The following is a 23,366-nucleotide window of genomic DNA, read 5'->3' on the forward strand; positions in this document are numbered from 1 at the left end:
GGTCAGAGACCTGGCAGCGGTGGTGCCAGGACAACAACCTCTCCCTCAACGTGAGCAAGATGAAGGAGATGATTGTGGACTACAGGAAAAGGAGGACCGAGCAAGCCCCCGTTCTCATCGACGGGGCTGCAGTGGAGCAGGTTGAGAGCTTCAAGTTCCTTGGTGTCCACATCACCAACAAACTAACATGGTCCAAGCACACCAAGACAAAACCTATTCCCCTCAGGAGACTGAAAAGATTTGGCATGGGTCCTGAGATCCTCAAAAAGGTTCTACAGCTGCACCATCGAGAGCATCCTGACTGGTTGCATCACTGCCTGGTACGGCAACTGCTCGGCCTCCGAACGCAAGCCGCTACAGAGGGTAGTGCGTACGGCCCAGTACATCACTGGGGCTAAGCTTCCTGCCATCCAGGACCTCTATACCAGGCGGTGTCAGAGGAAGGCCCTAAAAATTGCCAAAGACTCCAGCCACCCCCAGTCATAAGACTGTTCTCTCTACTACCGCACGGCAAGCGGTACCGGAGCACCAAGTCTAGGACCAAAAGGCTTCTAAAACAGCTTCTACCCCCCCAAAACCATAAGACTCCTGAACATCTAATCAAATGGCTACCCGGACTATTTACATTGCCTGCCTGCCTGCCTGCCTGCCCTCCCACCCACCTCACCTTTTTTTACACTGCTGCTACTCTCTGTTCATTATCTATGCATAGTCACTTTACTTCTACCGACATGTACATATTACCTCAACGAGGTTAGTCATTGTTATTTTATTGTTGCTCTTCTATTTTTTTTTTAACTTTAGTTTATTTTAGTAAATATTTTTCTTAACTCTTATTTTTCATAAAACTGCATTGTTGGTTAAAGTGCTTGTAAGTTAGTATTTCACGGTAAAGTCTACTGTTGTATTCGTCGCATGTGACAAATAAAATGTGATTTCGATGTGTTAGAATGTTTCAGGTTGAGAGCAGTGTAATGCAGTTTAGAGTATGAAGCCTCAGGGCCCAGATGGAAGACGTACCTCAGCGTTATGAAGTCTCAGGGCCCAGATGGAAGACGTACCTCAGCGTTATGAAGTCTCAGGGCCCAGATGGAAGACGTACCTCAGCGTTATGAAGTCTCAGGGCCCAGATGGTAGACGTACCTCAGCGTTATGAAGCCTCAGGGCCCAGATGGAAGACGTACCTCAGCGTTATGAAGCCTCAGGGCCCAGATGGAAGACGTACCTCAGCGTTATGAAGTCTCAGGGCCCAGATGGAAGACGTACCTCAGCGTTATGAAGTCTCAGGGCCCAAATGGAAGACGTACCTCAGCGTTATGAAGTCTCAGGGCCCAGATGGAAGACGTACCTCAGCGTTATGAAGTCTCAGGGCCCAGATGGAAGACGTACCTCAGCGTTATGAAGCCTCAGGGCCCAGATGGAAGACGTACCTCAGCGTTATGAAGCCTCAGGGCCCAGATGGAAGACGTACCTCAGCGTTATGAAGTCTCAGGGCCCAGATGGAAGACGTACCTCAGCGTTATGAAGCCTCAGGGCCCAGATGGAAGACGTACCTCAGCGTTATGAAGCCCCCAGGGCCCAGTTGGTAGACGTACGTCAGCATTATGAAGCCCCCAGGGCCCAGATGGTAGACGTACCTCAGCGTTATGAAGCCCCCAGGGCCCAGATGGTAGACGTACCTCAGCATTATGACGCCTCAGGGCCCAGATGGTAGACGTACCTCAGCATTATGAAGCCTCAGGGCCCAGATGGTAGACGTACCTCAGCATTATGAAGCCTCAGGGCCCAGTTAGTAGACATACCTCAGCATTATGAAGCCTCAGGGCCCAGTTGGTATACGTACCTCAGCATTATGAAGCCTCAGGGCCCAGATGGTAGACGTACCTCAGCGTTATGAAGCCTCAGGGCCCAGATGGTAGACGTACCTCAGCATTATGACGCCTCAGGGCCCAGATGGTAGACGTACCTCAGCATTATGAAGCCTCAGGGCCCAGTTGGTATACGTACCTCAGCATTATGAAGCCTCAGGGCCCAGATGGTAGACGTACCTCAGCGTTATGAAGCCCCCAGGGCCCAGATGGTAGACGTACCTCAGCATTATGAAGCCTCAGGGCCCAGTTAGTAGACGTACCTCAGCGTTATGAAGCCCCCAGGGCCCAGTTGGTAGACGTACCTCAGCATTATGAAGTCTCAGAGCCCAGATGGTAGACGTACCTCAGCATTATGAAGTCTCAGGGCCCAGATGGTAGACGTACCTCAGCGTTATGAAGCCTCAGGGCCCAGATGGTAGACGTACCTCAGCGTTATGAAGCCCCCAGGGCCCAGTTGGTAGACGTACCTCAGCATTATGAAGCCTCAGCATTATGAAGTCTCAGAGCCCAGATGGTAGACGTACCTCAGCATTATGAAGTCTCAGGGCCCAGATGGTAGACGTACCTCAGCGTTATGAAGCCTCAGGGCCCAGATGGTAGACGTACCTCAGCATTATGAAGCCTCAGGGCCCAGATGGTAGACGTGCCTCAGCGTTATGAAGCCTCAGCATTATGAAGCCTCAGCATTATGAAGCCTCAGGGCCCAGTTGGTAGACGTACCTCAGCATTATGAAGCCTCAGCATTATAAAGCCTCAGGGCCCAGTTGGTAGACGTACCTCAGCATTATGACGTCTCAGGGCCCAGATGGTAGACGTACCTCAGCATTATGACGCCTCAGGGCCCAGATGGTAGACGTACCTCAGCATTATGAAGCCTCAGCATTATGAAGCCTCAGGGCCCAGATGGTAGACGTACCTCAGCATTATGAAGCCCCCAGGGCCCAGATGGTAGACGTACCTCAGCGTTATGAAGCCCCCAGGGCCCAGATGGTAGACGTACCTCAGCATTATGATGCCTCAGGGCCCAGATGGTAGACGTACCTCAGCATTATGAAGCCTCAGGGCCCAGATGGAAGACGTACCTCAGCATTATGAAGCCTCAGGGCCCAGATGGAAGACGTACCTCAGCGTTATGAAGCCCCCAGGGCCCAGTTGGTAGACGTACGTCAGCATTATGAAGCCCCCAGGGCCCAGATGGTAGACGTACCTCAGCGTTATGAAGCCCCCAGGGCCCAGATGGTAGACGTACCTCAGCATTATGACGCCTCAGGGCCCAGATGGTAGACGTACCTCAGCATTATGAAGCCTCAGGGCCCAGATGGTAGACGTACCTCAGCATTATGAAGCCTCAGGGCCCAGATGGTAGACGTACCTCAGCATTATGAAGCCTCAGGGCCCAGATGGTAGACGTACCTCAGCATTATGACGCCTCAGGGCCCAGATGGTAGACGTACCTCAGCATTATGAAGCCTCAGGGCCCAGTTGGTATACGTACCTCAGCATTATGAAGCCTCAGGGCCCAGATGGTAGACGTACCTCAGCGTTATGAAGCCTCAGGGCCCAGATGGTAGACGTACCTCAGCATTATGACGCCTCAGGGCCCAGATGGTAGACGTACCTCAGCATTATGAAGCCTCAGGGCCCAGTTGGTATACGTACCTCAGCATTATGAAGCCTCAGGGCCCAGATGGTAGACGTACCTCAGCATTATGAAGCCTCAGGGCCCAGATGGTAGACGGACCTCAGCGTTATGAAGCCCCCAGGGCCCAGATGGTAGACGTACCTCAGCATTATGAAGCCTCAGGGCCCAGTTAGTAGACGTACCTCAGCGTTATGAAGCCCCCAGGGCCCAGTTGGTAGACGTACCTCAGCATTATGAAGCCTCAGCATTATAAAGCCTCAGGGCCCAGTTGGTAGACGTACCTCAGCATTATGACGTCTCAGGGCCCAGATGGTAGACGTACCTCAGCATTATGAAGCCTCAGGGCCCAGATGGTAGACGTACCTCAGCGTTATGAAGCCTCAGGGCCCAGTTAGTAGACGTACCTCAGCATTATGAAGCCTCAGGGCCCAGTTAGTAGACGTACCTCAGCATTATGAAGCCTCAGGGCCCAGTTAGTAGACGTACCTCAGCATTATGAAGCCTCAGGGCCCAGATGGTAGACGTACCTCAGCGTTATGAAGCCTCAGGGCCCAGATGGTAGACGTACCTCAGCGTTATGAAGTCTCAGGGCCCAGATGGAAGACGTACCTCAGCATTATGAAGCCTCAGGGCCCAGATGGTAGACGTACCTCAGCATTATGAAGCCTCAGGGCCCAGATGGTAGACGTACCTCAGCATTATGAAGCCTCAGGGCCCAGTTGGTATACGTACCTCAGCATTATGAAGCCTCAGGGCCCAGATGGTAGACGTACCTCAGCGTTATGAAGCCCCCAGGGCCCAGATGGTAGACGTACCTCAGCATTATGAAGCCTCAGGGCCCAGTTAGTAGACGTACCTCAGCGTTATGAAGCCCCCAGGGCCCAGTTGGTAGACGTACCTCAGCATTATGAAGCCTCAGCATTATGAAGTCTCAGAGCCCAGATGGTAGACGTACCTCAGCATTATGAAGTCTCAGGGCCCAGATGGTAGACGTACCTCAGCGTTATGAAGCCTCAGGGCCCAGATGGTAGACGTACCTCAGCGTTATGAAGCCTCAGGGCCCAGATGGTAGACGTACCTCAGCATTATGAAGCCTCAGGGCCCAGATGGTAGACGTACCTCAGCGTTATGAAGCCTCAGCATTATGAAGCCTCAGCATTATGAAGCCTCAGGGCCCAGTTGGTAGACGTACCTCAGCATTATGAAGCCTCAGCATTATAAAGCCTCAGGGCCCAGTTGGTAGACGTACCTCAGCATTATGACGTCTCAGGGCCCAGATGGTAGACGTACCTCAGCATTATGACGCCTCAGGGCCCAGATGGTAGACGTACCTCAGCATTATGAAGCCTCAGGGCCCAGTTGGTAGACGTACCTCAACATTATGAAGCCTCAGGGCCCAGATGGTAGACGTACCTCAGCATTATGACGCCTCAGGGCCCAGATGGTAGACGTACCTCAGCATTATGAAGCCTCAGGGCCCAGTTGGTAGACGTACCTCAGCATTATGAAGCCTCAGCATTATGAAGCCTCAGGGCCCAGATGGTAGACGTACCTCAGCATTATGATGCCTCAGGGCCCAGATGGTAGACGTACCTCAGCATTATGAAGCCTCAGGGCCCAATTGGTAGACGTACCTCAGCATTATGAAGCCTCAGGGCCCAGATGGTAGACGTACCTCAGCGTTATGAAGCCTCAGCATTATGAAGCCTCAGCATTATGAAGCCTCAGGGCCCAGTTGGTAGACGTACCTCAGCATTATGAAGCCTCAGCATTATAAAGCCTCAGGGCCCAGTTGGTAGACGTACCTCAGCATTATGACGTCTCAGGGCCCAGATGGTAGACGTACCTCAGCATTATGACGCCTCAGGGCCCAGATGGTAGACGTACCTCAGCATTATGAAGCCTCAGGGCCCAGTTGGTAGACGTACCTCAACATTATGAAGCCTCAGGGCCCAGATGGTAGACGTACCTCAGCATTATGACGCCTCAGGGCCCAGATGGTAGACGTACCTCAGCATTATGAAGCCTCAGGGCCCAGTTGGTAGACGTACCTCAGCATTATGAAGCCTCAGCATTATGAAGCCTCAGGGCCCAGATGGTAGACGTACCTCAGCATTATGATGCCTCAGGGCCCAGATGGTAGACGTACCTCAGCATTATGAAGCCTCAGGGCCCAATTGGTAGACGTACCTCAGCATTATGAAGCCTCAGGGCCCAGACGGAAGACGTACCTCAGCGTTATGAAGCCCCCAGGGCCCAGATGGTAGACGAACCTCCGCATTATGAAGCCCCCAGGGCCCAGTTAGTAGACGTACCTCAGCATTATGAAGCCTCAGGGCCCAGTTGGAAGACGTACCTCAGCATTATGAAGCCCCCAGGGCCCAGATGGTAGACGTACCTCAGCGTTATGAAGCAGCCAGGGCCCAGATGGTAGACGTACCTCAGCATTATGATGCCTCAGGGCCCAGATGGTAGACGTACCTCAGCATTATGAAGCCTCAGGGCCCAGTTAGTAGACGTACCTCAGCATTATGAAGCCTCAGGGCCCAGTTAGTAGACGTACCTCAGCATTATGAAGCCTCAGGGCCCAGTTAGTAGACGTACCTCAGCATTATGAAGCCTCAGGGCCCAGTTAGTAGACGTACCTCAGCATTATGAAGCCTCAGGGCCCAGTTAGTAGACGTACCTCAGCATTATGAAGCCTCAGGGCCCAGATGGTAGACGTACCTCAGCGTTATGAAGCCTCAGGGCCCAGATGGTAGACGTACCTCAGCGTTATGAAGTCTCAGGGCCCAGATGGAAGACGTACCTCAGCATTATGAAGCCTCAGGGCCCAGATGGTAGACGTACCTCAGCGTTATGAAGCCTCAGGGCCCAGATGGTAGACGTACCTCAGCGTTATGAAGTCTCAGGGCCCAGATGGAAGACGTACCTCAGCGTTATGAAGCCTCAGGGCCCAGATGGTAGACGTACCTCAGCATTATGAAGCCTCAGGGCCCAATTGGTAGACGTACCTCAGCATTATGACGCCTCAGGGCCCAGATGGTAGACGTACCTCAGCATTATGAAGCCTCAGGGCCCAGTTGGTATACGTACCTCAGCATTATGAAGCCTCAGGGCCCAGATGGTAGACGTACCTCAGCGTTATGAAGCCCCCAGGGCCCAGATGGTAGACGTACCTCAGCATTATGAAGCCTCAGGGCCCAGTTAGTAGACGTACCTCAGCGTTATGAAGCCCCCAGGGCCCAGTTGGTAGACGTACCTCAGCATTATGAAGCCTCAGCATTATGAAGTCTCAGAGCCCAGATGGTAGACGTACCTCAGCATTATGAAGTCTCAGGGCCCAGATGGTAGACGTACCTCAGCGTTATGAAGCCTCAGGGCCCAGATGGTAGACGTACCTCAGCGTTATGAAGCCTCAGGGCCCAGATGGTAGACGTACCTCAGCATTATGAAGCCTCAGGGCCCAGATGGTAGACGTACCTCAGCGTTATGAAGCCTCAGCATTATGAAGCCTCAGCATTATGAAGCCTCAGGGCCCAGTTGGTAGACGTACCTCAGCATTATGAAGCCTCAGCATTATAAAGCCTCAGGGCCCAGTTGGTAGACGTACCTCAGCATTATGACGTCTCAGGGCCCAGATGGTAGACGTACCTCAGCATTATGACGCCTCAGGGCCCAGATGGTAGACGTACCTCAGCATTATGAAGCCTCAAGCCCAGTTGGTAGACGTACCTCAACATTATGAAGCCTCAGGGCCCAGATGGTAGACGTACCTCAGCATTATGACGCCTCAGGGCCCAGATGGTAGACGTACCTCAGCATTATGAAGCCTCAGGGCCCAGTTGGTAGACGTACCTCAGCATTATGAAGCCTCAGCATTATGAAGCCTCAGGGCCCAGATGGTAGACGTACCTCAGCATTATGATGCTTCAGGGCCCAGATGGTAGACGTACCTCAGCATTATGAAGCCTCAGGGCCCAATTGGTAGACGTACCTCAGCATTATGAAGCCTCAGGGCCCAGACGGAAGACGTACCTCAGCGTTATGAAGCCCCCAGGGCCCAGATGGTAGACGAACCTCCGCATTATGAAGCCCCCAGGGCCCAGTTAGTAGACGTACCTCAGCATTATGAAGCCTCAGGGCCCAGTTGGAAGACGTACCTCAGCATTATGAAGCCCCCAGGGCCCAGATGGTAGACGTACCTCAGCGTTATGAAGCAGCCAGGGCCCAGATGGTAGACGTACCTCAGCATTATGATGCCTCAGGGCCCAGATGGTAGACGTACCTCAGCATTATGAAGCCTCAGGGCCCAGTTAGTAGACGTACCTCAGCATTATGAAGCCTCAGGGCCCAGTTAGTAGACGTACCTCAGCATTATGAAGCCTCAGGGCCCAGTTAGTAGACGTACCTCAGCATTATGAAGCCTCAGGGCCCAGTTAGTAGACGTACCTCAGCATTATGAAGCCTCAGGGCCCAGTTAGTAGACGTACCTCAGCATTATGAAGCCTCAGGGCCCAGATGGTAGACGTACCTCAGCGTTATGAAGCCTCAGGGCCCAGATGGTAGACGTACCTCAGCGTTATGAAGTCTCAGGGCCCAGATGGAAGACGTACCTCAGCATTATGAAGCCTCAGGGCCCAGATGGTAGACGTACCTCAGCGTTATGAAGCCTCAGGGCCCAGATGGTAGACGTACCTCAGCATTATGAAGCCTCAGGGCCCAGTTGGTATACGTACCTCAGCATTATGAAGCCTCAGGGCCCAGATGGTAGACGTACCTCAGCGTTATGAAGCCCCCAGGGCCCAGATGGTAGACGTACCTCAGCATTATGAAGCCTCAGGGCCCAGTTAGTAGACGTACCTCAGCGTTATGAAGCCCCCAGGGCCCAGTTGGTAGACGTACCTCAGCATTATGAAGCCTCAGCATTATGAAGTCTCAGAGCCCAGATGGTAGACGTACCTCAGCATTATGAAGTCTCAGGGCCCAGATGGTAGACGTACCTCAGCGTTATGAAGCCTCAGGGCCCAGATGGTAGACGTACCTCAGCGTTATGAAGCCTCAGGGCCCAGATGGTAGACGTACCTCAGCATTATGAAGCCTCAGGGCCCAGATGGTAGACGTACCTCAGCGTTATGAAGCCTCAGCATTATGAAGCCTCAGCATTATGAAGCCTCAGGGCCCAGTTGGTAGACGTACCTCAGCATTATGAAGCCTCAGCATTATAAAGCCTCAGGGCCCAGTTGGTAGACGTACCTCAGCATTATGACGTCTCAGGGCCCAGATGGTAGACGTACCTCAGCATTATGACGCCTCAGGGCCCAGATGGTAGACGTACCTCAGCATTATGAAGCCTCAGGGCCCAGTTGGTAGACGTACCTCAACATTATGAAGCCTCAGGGCCCAGATGGTAGACGTACCTCAGCATTATGACGCCTCAGGGCCCAGATGGTAGACGTACCTCAGCATTATGAAGCCTCAGGGCCCAGTTGGTAGACGTACCTCAGCATTATGAAGCCTCAGCATTATGAAGCCTCAGGGCCCAGATGGTAGACGTACCTCAGCATTATGAAGCCTCAGGGCCCAGATGGTAGACGTACCTCAGCGTTATGAAGCCTCAGGGCCCAATTGGTAGACGTACCTCAGCATTATGAAGCCTCAGGGCCCAGATGGTAGACGTACCTCAGCGTTATGAAGCCTCAGCATTATGAAGCCTCAGCATTATGAAGCCTCAGGGCCCAGTTGGTAGACGTACCTCAGCATTATGAAGCCTCAGCATTATAAAGCCTCAGGGCCCAGTTGGTAGACGTACCTCAGCATTATGACGTCTCAGGGCCCAGATGGTAGACGTACCTCAGCATTATGACGCCTCAGGGCCCAGATGGTAGACGTACCTCAGCATTATGAAGCCTCAGGGCCCAGATGGTAGACGTACCTCAGCATTATGAAGCCTCAGGGCCCAGATGGTAGACGTACCTCAGCATTATGACGCCTCAGGGCCCAGATGGTAGACGTACCTCAGCATTATGAAGCCCTCAGGGCCCAGTTGGTAGACGTACCTCAGCATTATGAAGCCTCAGCATTATGAAGCCTCAGGGCCCAGATGGTAGACGTACCTCAGCATTATGACGCCTCAGGGCCCAGATGGTAGACGTACCTCAGCATTATGAAGCCTCAGGGCCCAGATTGGTAGACGTACCTCAGCATTATGAAGCCTCAGGGCCCAGACGGAAGACGTACCTCAGCGTTATGAAGCCCCCAGGGCCCAGATGGTAGACGAACCTCCGCATTATGAAGCCCCCAGGGCCCAGTTAGTAGACGTACCTCAGCATTATGAAGCCTCAGGGCCCAGTTGGAAGACGTACCTCAGCATTATGAAGCCCCCAGGGCCCAGATGGTAGACGTACCTCAGCGTTATGAAGCAGCCAGGGCCCAGATGGTAGACGTACCTCAGCATTATGATGCCTCAGGGCCCAGATGGTAGACGTACCTCAGCATTATGAAGCCTCAGGGCCCAGTTAGTAGACGTACCTCAGCATTATGAAGCCTCAGGGCCCAGTTGGTAGACGTACCTCAGCATTATGAAGCCTCAGGGCCCAGTTGGTAGACGTACCTCAGCATTATGAAGCCTCAGGGCCCAGTTGGTAGACGTACCTCAGCATTATGAAGCCTCAGGGCCCAGATGGTAGACGTACCTCAGCATTATGAAGCCTCAGGGCCCAGATGGTAGACGTACCTCAGCGTTATGAAGCCCCCAGGGCCCAGATGGTAGACGTACCTCAGCATTATGAAGCCTCAGGGCCCAGATGGTAGACGTACCTCAGCGTTATGAAGCCTCAGGGCCCAGATGGTAGACGTACCTCAGCGTTATGAAGTCTCAGGGCCCAGATGGAAGACGTACCTCAGCGTTATGAAGCCTCAGGGCCCAGATGGTAGACGTACCTCAGCATTATGAAGCCTCAGGGCCCAGATGGTAGACGTACCTCAGCATTATGACGCCTCAGGGCCCAGATGGTAGACGTACCTCAGCATTATGAAGCCTCAGGGCCCAGTTGGTATACGTACCTCAGCATTATGAAGCCTCAGGGCCCAGATGGTAGACGTACCTCAGCGTTATGAAGCCCCCAGGGCCCAGATGGTAGACGTACCTCAGCATTATGAAGCCTCAGGGCCCAGTTAGTAGACGTACCTCAGCGTTATGAAGCCCCCAGGGCCCAGTTGGTAGACGTACCTCAGCATTATGAAGCCTCAGCATTATGAAGTCTCAGAGCCCAGATGGTAGACGTACCTCAGCATTATGAAGTCTCAGGGCCCAGATGGTAGACGTACCTCAGCGTTATAAAGCCTCAGGGCCCAGATGGTAGACGTACCTCAGCGTTATGAAGCCTCAGGGCCCAGATGGTAGACGTACCTCAGCATTATGAAGCCTCAGGGCCCAGATGGTAGACGTACCTCAGCGTTATGACGCCTCAGCATTATGAAGCCTCAGCATTATGAAGCCTCAGGGCCCAGTTGGTAGACGTACCTCAGCATTATGAAGCCTCAGCATTATAAAGCCTCAGGGCCCAGTTGGTAGACGTACCTCAGCATTATGACGTCTCAGGGCCCAGATGGTAGACGTACCTCAGCATTATGACGCCTCAGGGCCCAGATGGTAGACGTACCTCAGCATTATGAAGCCTCAAGCCCAGTTGGTAGACGTACCTCAACATTATGAAGCCTCAGGGCCCAGATGGTAGACGTACCTCAGCATTATGACGCCTCAGGGCCCAGATGGTAGACGTACCTCAGCATTATGAAGCCTCAGGGCCCAGTTGGTAGACGTACCTCAGCATTATGAAGCCTCAGCATTATGAAGCCTCAGGGCCCAGATGGTAGACGTACCTCAGCATTATGATGCTTCAGGGCCCAGATGGTAGACGTACCTCAGCATTATGAAGCCTCAGGGCCCAATTGGTAGACGTACCTCAGCATTATGAAGCCTCAGGGCCCAGACGGAAGACGTACCTCAGCGTTATGAAGCCCCCAGGGCCCAGATGGTAGACGAACCTCCGCATTATGAAGCCCCCAGGGCCCAGTTAGTAGACGTACCTCAGCATTATGAAGCCTCAGGGCCCAGTTGGAAGACGTACCTCAGCATTATGAAGCCCCCAGGGCCCAGATGGTAGACGTACCTCAGCGTTATGAAGCAGCCAGGGCCCAGATGGTAGACGTACCTCAGCATTATGATGCCTCAGGGCCCAGATGGTAGACGTACCTCAGCATTATGAAGCCTCAGGGCCCAGTTAGTAGACGTACCTCAGCATTATGAAGCCTCAGGGCCCAGTTAGTAGACGTACCTCAGCATTATGAAGCCTCAGGGCCCAGTTAGTAGACGTACCTCAGCATTATGAAGCCTCAGGGCCCAGTTAGTAGACGTACCTCAGCATTATGAAGCCTCAGGGCCCAGTTAGTAGACGTACCTCAGCATTATGAAGCCTCAGGGCCCAGATGGTAGACGTACCTCAGCGTTATGAAGCCTCAGGGCCCAGATGGTAGACGTACCTCAGCGTTATGAAGTCTCAGGGCCCAGATGGAAGACGTACCTCAGCATTATGAAGCCTCAGGGCCCAGATGGTAGACGTACCTCAGCGTTATGAAGCCTCAGGGCCCAGATGGTAGACGTACCTCAGCATTATGAAGCCTCAGGGCCCAGTTGGTATACGTACCTCAGCATTATGAAGCCTCAGGGCCCAGATGGTAGACGTACCTCAGCGTTATGAAGCCCCCAGGGCCCAGATGGTAGACGTACCTCAGCATTATGAAGCCTCAGGGCCCAGTTAGTAGACGTACCTCAGCGTTATGAAGCCCCCAGGGCCCAGTTGGTAGACGTACCTCAGCATTATGAAGCCTCAGCATTATGAAGTCTCAGAGCCCAGATGGTAGACGTACCTCAGCATTATGAAGTCTCAGGGCCCAGATGGTAGACGTACCTCAGCGTTATGAAGCCTCAGGGCCCAGATGGTAGACGTACCTCAGCGTTATGAAGCCTCAGGGCCCAGATGGTAGACGTACCTCAGCATTATGAAGCCTCAGGGCCCAGATGGTAGACGTACCTCAGCGTTATGAAGCCTCAGCATTATGAAGCCTCAGCATTATGAAGCCTCAGGGCCCAGTTGGTAGACGTACCTCAGCATTATGAAGCCTCAGCATTATAAAGCCTCAGGGCCCAGTTGGTAGACGTACCGCAGCATTATGACGTCTCAGGGCCCAGATGGTAGACGTACCTCAGCATTATGACGCCTCAGGGCCCAGATGGTAGACGTACCTCAGCATTATGAAGCCTCAGGGCCCAGTTGGTAGACGTACCTCAACATTATGAAGCCTCAGGGCCCAGATGGTAGACGTACCTCAGCATTATGACGCCTCAGGGCCCAGATGGTAGACGTACCTCAGCATTATGAAGCCTCAGGGCCCAGTTGGTAGACGTACCTCAGCATTATGAAGCCTCAGCATTATGAAGCCTCAGGGCCCAGATGGTAGACGTACCTCAGCATTATGATGCCTCAGGGCCCAGATGGTAGACGTACCTCAGCATTATGAAGCCTCAGGGCCCAATTGGTAGACGTACCTCAGCATTATGAAGCCTCAGGGCCCAGACGGAAGACGTACCTCAGCGTTATGAAGCCCCCAGGGCCCAGATGGTAGACGAACCTCCGCATTATGAAGCCCCCAGGGCCCAGTTAGTAGACGTACCTCAGCATTATGAAGCCTCAGGGCCCAGTTGGAAGACGTACCTCAGCATTATGAAGCCCCCAGGGCCCAGATGGTAGACGTACCTCAGCGTTATGAAGCAGCCAGGGCCCAGATGGTAGACGTACCTCAGCATTATGATGCCTCAGGGCCCAGATGGTAGACGTACCTCAGCATTATGAAGCCTCAGGGCCCAGTTAGTAGACGTACCTCAGCATTATGAAGCCTCAGGGCCCAGTTAGTAGACGTACCTCAGCATTATGAAGCCTCAGGGCCCAGTTAGTAGACGTACCTCAGCATTATGAAGCCTCAGGGCCCAGTTAGTAGACGTACCTCAGCATTATGAAGCCTCAGGGCCCAGTTAGTAGACGTACCTCAGCATTATGAAGCCTCAGGGCCCAGATGGTAGACGTACCTCAGCGTTATGAAGCCTCAGGGCCCAGATGGTAGACGTACCTCAGCGTTATGAAGTCTCAGGGCCCAGATGGAAGACGTACCTCAGCATTATGAAGCCTCAGGGCCCAGATGGTAGACGTACCTCAGCGTTATGAAGCCTCAGGGCCCAGATGGTAGACGTACCTCAGCGTTATGAAGTCTCAGGGCCCAGATGGAAGACGTACCTCAGCGTTATGAAGCCTCAGGGCCCAGATGGAAGACGTACCTCAGCGTTATGAAGCCTCAGGGCCCAGATGGTAGACGTACCTCAGCGTTATGAAGCCTCAGGGCCCAGATGGTAGACGTACCTCAGCATTATGACGCCTCAGGGCCCAGACGGAAGACGTACCTCAGCGTTATGAAGCCCCCAGGGCCCAGATGGTAGACGTACCTCCGCATTATGAAGCCCCCAGGGCCCAGATGGTAGACGTACCTCAGCGTTATGAAGCCGCCAGGGCCCAGATGGTAGACGTACCTCAGCATTATGAAGCCTCAGGGCCCAGTTAGTAGACGTACCTCAGCATTATGAAGCCTCAGGGCCCAGTTGGAAGACGTACCTCAGCGTTATGAAGCCTCAGGGCCCAGTTAGTAGACGTACCTCAGCATTATGAAGCCTCAGGGCCCAGATGGGGGCGTTGGATGGGAGAGGTTTCAGAAGAGAGGCGAAACAGTCCTGAGAGCTAAACAGCAACACAACAATACAGTAACAGTTACAACTATTGTCAAATGAACCTAATATTCCTGAAAGAGTTACTGAGTGTAACGGTAAGAAGTAGATGTGAGCCCACCTCTGTGCCGAGGTGTTAGCTGCAGCCGATGTTACCGTCGTCGAACCGCTGCTGTCGTCCGTAACGGCCGTCGTCGAACCGCCGCTGCCGTCCGTAACGGCCGACGTTACCGACGTCGAACCGCCGCTGCCGTCCGTAACGGCCGACGTCGAACCGCCGCTGTCGTCCGTAACGGCCGACGTCGAACCGCCGCTGTCGTCCGTAACGGCCGACGTCGAACCGCCGCTGTCGTCCGTAACGGCCGTCGTCGAACCGCCGCTGTCGTCCGTAACGGCCGTTAACGTGATAGTGTGAAGCTCTTCCTCATCCGCGGTCTTCCCTCCGCAGGATCCTAAACAAACAGACCAATAGTCAACTTCATATACCAAAATATAGAGAGAGCACAGGAGGCTGGTGGCACCTTCATTTGGGGAGGACCGGCTCGTGGTAATGACTGGAGCGGAATGGTATCATCAACTACATCAATCGCATGTGGCTCAGTTGGTAGAGCATGGTGTTTGCAACGCCAGGGTTGTGGGTTCGATTCCCACGGGGGGCCAGTACGAAAAAAATTAAAATAATAATAATAATAATGTATGAAATGAATTCAAATGTATGCATTCACTACTGTAAGTCGCTCTGGATAAGAGCGTCTGCTAAATGACTGAAATGTAAAATGTAAAAAAATGCATCGGGCTCCAGGTGTTCGATGCCGTTCCGTTCTGTTCCAGACATTATTATGAGACCAGCCTCCTCTGATAGAGATAGCGTTCTAGTCAATTATGTAACACCAAACACTGTACAAGAAATTTGATCAATTTCTGTTTAAATTTCCTTGACACTGTCTTACAAGAAATAGAACAAAACTGTAATAAAACAACTAATATATTTCCAGAGGGGACGTCAGAAATGCAGACTTCCGTTTCCCTGACGACTCATCCTGAATTAAAATTCCGCTGCTCTGTCGATCGAGCTCCACATAACATCAGTCTGACCTGAAGTCACTTGTAGGCCAGCTCTGGTGAAAAGTAGTGCACATATAATAGGGAATAGGACGACGGTCTCTGTAGAAAACAGGTGAGTTTCATGGTTAATAATACCTGTGAGGTCTATGATGTCCAGTAGTTGTCCACGAGGAAGTAATACCTGATTAGAGGGGATAACGTACATCTCTCCGTTGTCTGACTGACCGGTCAGTATCACCTAGAGGATGAAAGACGTTCAGGTTAGACCAAGACCTCAAACCCAACAGTTCATAGGTTGTGTTTAAGAAGCATGGAACAAAAACAAAAAAAAAATGAATTGACTAGTCTAGTCTAGCCTGGTGCCGTCAGATGTGTTTGTGCTAACGAGCCAACCAGGCTATAAAAAGTTAGCTATTCAGCACAAACACATCTGAGATCACCAGGATAACATTGGGCAGCTGCCTGGACCTGTTTCTATGCTCTTCTGAAACCCTCTCTTACTCACCACGCGTTCACACTGTATGGGCTGTCCATTCTGATCAAGTATGATAAACTCCTCTGTCTGTGATAATGTCTGTGTTTGGTCCTGTGTCTGTATCGCTGTCCGATTCTCTGTCTGTGACAGGATCAGCATTTCTGTCTCTGTCAGTTGCTCAGGTTCGATATCAGTGTGGGCTGGTTCCCAGCTGTCTGGAGGAGCTATGCTGTTGATAACAAGCAGCTCTGAGGACTGTGGCTTCGTCTCATTCTCTTCAGGTTCACTGGGCTCCTGGAAAACAATACAATACTTCACGTGCATATGATTATGCTAATTTACATTGATCTGGTCTCCTGATATATGCACTGTATTATTCTTTCTCATCACAAATCATTTCGAAATGTATAGGTTTAAGTCCCACCGACTCCTGGGGTCAAGTCCCACCAACTCCTGGGGTCAAGTCCCACCAACTCCTGGGGTCAAGTCCCACCGACTCCTGGGGTCAAGCCCCACCAACTCCTGGGGTCAAGCCCCACCAACTCCTGGGGTCAAGCCCCACCAACTCCTGGGGTCAAGTCCCACCAACTCCTGGGGTCAAGCCCCACCAACTCCTGGGGTCAAGCCCCACCAACTCATAGGGTCAAGCCCCACCAACTCCTGGGGTCAAGTCCCACCAACTCCTGGGGTCAAGTCCCACCAACTCATAGGGTCAAGTCCCACCAACTCATGGGGTCAAGTCCCACCAACTCCTGGGGTCAAGCCCCACCAACTCATAGGGTCAAGCCCCACCAACTCCTGGGGTCAAGTCCCACCAACTCCTGGGGTCAAGTCCCACCAACTCATAGGGTCAAGTCCCACCAACTCATAGGGTCAAGTCCCACCAACTCCTGGGGTCAAGCCCCACCAACTCCTGGGGTCAAGCCCCACCAACTCCTGGGGTCAAGTCCCACCAACTCCTGGGGTCAAGTCCCACCAACTCATAGGGTCAAGTCCCACCGACTCCTGGGGTCAAGTCCCACCGACTCATAGGGTCAAGTCCCACCGACTCATAGGTTTAAGTCCCACCTGTTGTGTTTCAGTGATATGAGACCCGTGGAGGTCTGTGTGTTTGGGCTCATCCTCTTCAGTGGTCAGTGGAGGCTTGGAGTCCAGAGCATCCTCTTCCATAGCTCTCTCCTGCTCCTCCATCTCCCAAGCAGACAGTCAGCTACCTAGCTACATACACAAACCAATATAACCCTATTTTAGTGACCAGGTACAGGTATTTCATTGGGTGCAAGTGTCATCATCATCATCATCATCATCATCAATCAGTATTGTAATAATTGCAAATCCATTCATTGGCATTTTCAGAATGGTCAATTGGATCTAGATTGCTAGCTAGTTAACCATAACAAAAACAGCTGATGCACAGCAAGACGGTTTATTCAATGCTCGACTCCTGGGTGGGTCTATTTGTATAAGAGTCGTTTGTGATTGTTTTTGATTGATTGATTGATTGCAGGAGCAGAGTTTCCTAGCTAGCCAAACATATCATCATCATCATCCCTGGTCATAAAAAAAAAAAAAATACATTATTTTAAAGCGCCATGTTGGGTTAAAATGTCTGTGTAGCAAGCTAGCTAACGTTAGCTTGTTCGGCTAGGACTAGCTAGTAAAAAAAATAATAATAATAGAATATCTAGTTTGAGTCAAACAATTCTCATGATTTTAGGATTAGTCTAAGCTCTTTACATAGCCCTCTCTAGTCTGAGTGTGTAGCTAACAGCGTTGTGGGTATGAGGGGGACAAGGATTGGAAATTCAAAACGAGTCTACTCAACCTCGTCTTCGCCCAGAAGTTTCTGTTCGCCTCGTTCTCGACCAAACAAACGCGATTTTTTTTCTTCTTCTCTCTATTCATCCGGTATGAAAAAAAATGTTTGATCCTCGGAGGACACCGTAGAAGGCATATTTAAACCTCTGGTATTATATATTTTCACCACAGAGAGGCGCAATTTCCACATTTTTCAGGAAGTGACGCCAGGTTGCTGATTTCTTTTCCTTTTTATTAATTTTTTATTTTATTTTTTTATTAACAGTAACATGCAAAACATAAACATAATAGCCGGAGGGATTCCAAAGAAATGAGAAGAAAAAAAAAAACTATTCCACATTATATCAAATCAAATACAGACATATATAGCAAATACATTTTTTTTTTTGACATTTTGTTTTGTATACGTTTTAAAGACTCTAAATAGCTTTCACACATCAGATTTTAAAAAAAATTAAGAAAAGGGGCGGTTGCTGATTTCTACCTGAGATACATACAGAGAATGAACTGGTGGTGGTGATGGCTAGAAGGGATACTGGTTTTGACTGGACTTGATTTCCACATAAATCATTTACTAGTTAACGGTACCATTGGGTGAAAAGCTTGCTACAATTCACCAATAAATATACTTTCTACTGTGCACTACATTACATGATGTAAATACAAAACATGACTTGTGTTATCACCTAGTGCTTTTTATTATTATTTATTATTTATTATTATTTTCCCGTGGAATTTCGAAGAAAGCGGACAATGGTCCATGTATGGAGGAGGTTGGTCCATGTATGGAGGAGGTTGGTCCATGTATGGAGGAGGTTGGTCCATGTATGGAGGAGGTTGGTCCATGTATGGAGGAGGTTGGTCCATGTATGGAGGAGGTTGGTCCATGTATGGAGGAGGTTGGTCCATGTATGGAGGAGGTTGGTCCATGTATGGAGGAGGTTGGTCCATGTATGGAGGAGGTTGGTCCATGTATGGAGGAGGTTGGTCCATGTATGGAGGAGGTTGGTCCATGTATGGAGGAGGTTGGTCCATGTATGGAGGAGGTTGGTCCATGTATGGAGGAGGTTGGTCTATGTATGGAGGAGGTTGGTCCATGTATGGAGGAGGTTGGTCCATGTATGGAGGAGGTTGGTCCATGTATGGAGGAGGTTGGTCCATGTATGGAGGAGGTTGGTCCATGTATGGAGGTTGGTCCATGTATGGAGGTTGGTCCATGTATGGAGGAGGTTGGTCCATGTATGGAGGAGGTTGGTCCATGTATGGAGGAGGTTGGTCCATGTATGGAGGAGGTTGGTCCATGTATGGAGGAGGTTGGTCCATGTATGGAGGATGGTCCATGTATGGAGGAGGTTGGTCCATGTATGGAGGAGGTTGGTCCATGTATGGAGGAGGTTGGTCCATGTATGGAGGTTGGTCCATGTATGGAGGTTGGTCCATGTATGGAGGAGGTTGGTCCATGTATGGAGGAGGTTGGTCCATGTATGGAGGAGGTTGGTCCATGTATGGAGGAGGTTGGTCCATGTATGGAGGAGGTTGGTCCATGTATGGAGGAGGTTGGTCCATGTATGGAGGAGGTTGGTCCATGTATGGAGGAGGTTGGTCCATGTATGGAGGAGGTTGGTCCATGTATGGAGGAGGTTGGTCCATGTATGGAGGAGGTTGGTCCATGTATGGAGGAGGTTGGTCCATGTATGGAGGAGGTTGGTCCATGTATGGAGGTTGGTCCATGTATGGAGGAGGTTGGTCCATGTATGGAGGAGGTTGGTCCATGTATGGAGGAGGTTGGTCCATGTATGGAGGAGGTTGGTCCATGTATGGAGGAGGTTGGTCCATGTATGGAGGAGGTTGGTCCATGTATGGAGGAGGTTGGTCCATGTATGGAGGAGGTTGGTCCATGTATGGAGGAGGTTGGTCCATGTATGGAGGAGGTTGGTCCATGTATGGAGGAGGTTGGTCCATGTATGGAGGAGGTTGGTCCATGTATGGAGGAGGTTGGTCCATGTATGGAGGAGGTTGGTCCATGTATGGAGGAGGTTGGTCCATGTATGGAGGAGGTTGGTCCATGTATGGAGGAGGTTGGTCCATGTATGGAGGAGGTTGGTCCATGTATGGAGGTTGGTCCATGTATGGAGGAGGTTGGTCCATGTATGGAGGAGGTTGGTCCATGTATGGAGGAGGTTGGTCCATGTATGGAGGAGGTTGGTCCATGTATGGAGGAGGTTGGTCCATGTATGGAGGTTGGTCCATGTATGGAGGAGGTTGGTCCATGTATGGAGGAGGTTGGTCCATGTATGGAGGAGGTTGGTCCATGTATGGAGGAGGTTGGTCCATGTATGGATGTTGGTCCATGTATGGAGGAGGTTGGTCCATGTATGGAGGAGGTTGGTCCATGTATGGAGGAGGTTGGTCCATGTATGGAGGAGCTTGGTCCATGTATGGAGGTTGGTCCATGTATGGAGGAGGTTGGTCCATGTATGGAGGAGGTTGGTCCATGTATGGAGGAGGTTGGTCCATGTATGGAGGAGGTTGGTCCATGTATGGAGGAGGTTGGTCCATGTATGGAGGTTGGTCCATGTATGGAGGAGGTTGGTCCATGTATGGAGGAGGTTGGTCCATGTATGGAGGAGGTTGGTCCATGTATGGAGGAGGTTGGTCCATGTATGGAGGTTGGTCCATGTATGGAGGAGGTTGGTCCATGTATGGAGGAGGTTGGTCCATGTATGGATGTTGGTCCATGTATGGAGGTTGGTCCATGTATGGAGGTTGGTCCATGTATGGAGGTTGTTCCATGTATGGAGGTTGGTCCATGTATGGAGGAGGTTGGTCCATGTATGGAGGTTGGTCCATGTATGGAGGAGGTTGGTCCATGTATGGAGGTTGGTCCATGTATGGAGGTTGGTCCATGTATGGAGGTTGGTCCATGTATGGAGGTTGGTCCATGTATGGAGGTTGGTCCATGTATGGAGGTTGGTCCATGTATGGAGGTTGGTCCATGTATGGAGGAGGTTGGTCCATGTATGGAGGTTGGTCCATGTATGGAGGTTGGTCCATGTATGGAGGAGGTTGGTCCATGTATGGATGTTGGTCCATGTATGGAGGTTGGTCCATGTATGGAGGTTGGTCCATGTATGGAGGAGGTTGGTCCATGTATGGAGGAGGTTGGTCCATGTATGGAGGAGGTTGGTCCATGTATGGAGGAGGTTGGTCCATGTATGGAGGAGGTTGGTCCATGTATGGAGGAGGTTGGTCCATGTATGGAGGAGGTTGGTCCATGTATGGAGGAGGTTGGTCCATGTATGGAGGAGGTTGGTCCATGTATGGAGGAGGTTGGTCCATGTATGGAGGAGGTTGGTCCATGTGTTGGTCCATGTATGGAGGTTGGTCCATATGTTGGTCCATGTATGGAGGAGGTTGGTCCATGTATGGAGGTTGGTCCATGTATGGAGGAGGTTGGTCCATGTATGGAGGAGGTTGGTCCATGTATGGAGGAGGTTGGTCCATGTATGTAGGAGGTTGGTCCATGTATGGAGGTTGCTCCATGTATGGAGGAGGTTGGTCCATGTATGGAGGAGGTTGGTCCATGTATGGAGGAGGTTGGTCCATGTATGGAGGTTGGTCCATGTATGGAGGTTGGTCCATGTATGGAGGAGAATGGTCCATGTATGGAGGAGGTTGGTCCATGTATGGAGGAGGTTGGTCCATGTATGGAGGAGGTTGGTCCATGTATGGAGGAGGTTGGTCCATGTATGGAGGTTGGTCCATGTATGGAGGAGGTTGGTCCATGTATGGAGGAGGTTGGTCCATGTATGGAGGAGGTTGGTCCATGTATGGAGGTTGGTCCATGTATGGAGGTTGGTCCATGTATGGAGGAGGTTGGTCCATGTATGGAGGAGGTTGGTCCATGTATGGAGGAGGTTGGTCCATGTATGGAGGAGGTTGGTCCATGTATGGAGGTTCTGAGTTAGTGCTCCCACCTGGTGTCCCAGCTCTACCAGTCCGTGATGGGAAGAATGGAAATATTTTTCTCTTCTTTCTTTTCATATACTAACTGTCCACCAGACTACAGAAACTATTAGCAGTGGAAATAGCAATAACTATAACGTTAACAATGTGAATATGGCATGAGAGACGACCAAAAAAGGAACAAAGTCAAGCGGTTAAGATTTCATTTAAAAAAAAAAATGTTTTTCCTTTAAAAACACAATTTAAAAAAATAAAATAAAATAAGTGTATAAACGCCAATGCCACCCTCCTCTTTCATGTTGCTTAAACGGTTTATGACTCTGTTGTAAAATGTACACGCTTTTAGTATTTGTTGTCCTAGGCTACCTGGCTAAAATACATGCTTATTAGTTTCCTTTCATGGGCAACGATATGCGAGGCCACCTAGTTAACATTAGCATATTACATCTAGCTAGATGTTGAACTTCCATCCTCTCAGACCAGGGACACAATGTATGAATTTACGGTTGGATCAGAATCGCAGTTGTAATCATTGTCCAGTACGGAGAATTAAGTAAAAACACAAGTCCAGTTCCCTATCTAAGTCGATGGCTAATTTAGAAAAAGGGATGATTTTACCTAGCTTGCCACTGGAGGACAGCAACACAACAAGATGCAACAATTCAAGTTTATTTTTCTGTCAATAATGATGTTTTGGCTTGTGATGTGATTTGGTGTGAAGCCAAATCCAAACTGGCTCCCCGTGACACGCTACACTTCCCGAGACAAAGGGGTGGTGGTTTGTCCCGCTTGGATGCTTTCTCCAGTGAACGAATACATTTGACGTTTTAGTCATTTAGCAGACGCTCTTATCCAGAGCGACTTACAGTAGTGAATGCATACATTTCATGCATTTTTTGTTGTACTGGCCCCCCCGTTGGAATCGAACCCACAACCCTGGCGTTGCAAACACCATGCTGGCGTTGCAAACACCATGCTCTACCAACTGAGCCACAGGGAATACACGCCAATGGAGCCATAGACAATTTTGGCAACATGAAAGAGAGGAGGACAGCTTTGGTGTTCAACTCGTCTACAAGTAGGATGAGTCCCCAAAAAATGGTTTTACTTGCCCCGTGCACACAATCACGTGCACACAATCACGTGCACACAATCACGTGCACACACACACACACACACACACACACACACACACACACACACACACACACACACACACACACACACACACACACACACACACACACACACACACACACAGACACACACACACACACACACACACACAGACAGACAGAAATCAGTACCATGATATTTAACAACATTGATTGTACTAAATTGTTTTTGGTATCTTTAAGTTTGTTTTCAGTGTATTAAAATAAGCATTTATAGCCTTGTTGATTTGATGATGTTTAAAATGTTTTAAGTTGAAATGGTGCTGGAATAGTGGAGACAGTGCTCCTGTCGCCTAGGCAGCGCTCCTGTCGCCTAGGCAGCGCTCCTGTCGCCTAGGCAGCGCTCCTGTCGCCTAGGCAGCGCTCCTGTCGCCTAGGCAGCGCTCCTGTCGTCTAGGCAGCGCTCCTGTCGCCTAGACAGCGCTCCTGTCGTCTAGACAGCGCTCCTGTCGCCTAGACAGCGCTCCTGTCGCCTACACAGCGCTCCTGTCGCCTAGACAGCGCGCTCCTGTCGTCTAGG

General features: G+C 51.0%; 1 protein-coding gene across 1 annotated transcript in view; it reads right to left on the reverse strand.

Moving 5' to 3' along the window:
• Window positions 1-17,783, reverse strand: part of carf (calcium responsive transcription factor) — a 45,675-nt gene extending 27,892 nt beyond the window's left edge. Inside the window, exons 1-6 of the mRNA XM_082967259.1 lie at window positions 17,713-17,783; window positions 16,956-17,105; window positions 15,918-16,181; window positions 15,548-15,650; window positions 14,469-14,799; window positions 14,279-14,360 (exon numbers count right to left, since the gene is read on the reverse strand). Coding sequence (XP_082823385.1) covers window positions 14,279-14,360; window positions 14,469-14,799; window positions 15,548-15,650; window positions 15,918-16,181; window positions 16,956-17,078 — 903 coding nt within the window. The 5' untranslated portion in view covers window positions 17,079-17,105; window positions 17,713-17,783. The remainder of the gene's footprint in view (window positions 1-14,278; window positions 14,361-14,468; window positions 14,800-15,547; window positions 15,651-15,917; window positions 16,182-16,955; window positions 17,106-17,712) is intronic.
• Window positions 17,784-23,366: the final 5,583 nt, after the last annotated feature.

This window comes from Salmo salar, chromosome 21, assembly GCF_965601325.2.
Source record: "Salmo salar chromosome 21, fSalSal1, whole genome shotgun sequence".
Classification (NCBI taxonomy): Eukaryota; Metazoa; Chordata; class Actinopteri; order Salmoniformes; family Salmonidae; genus Salmo; species Salmo salar.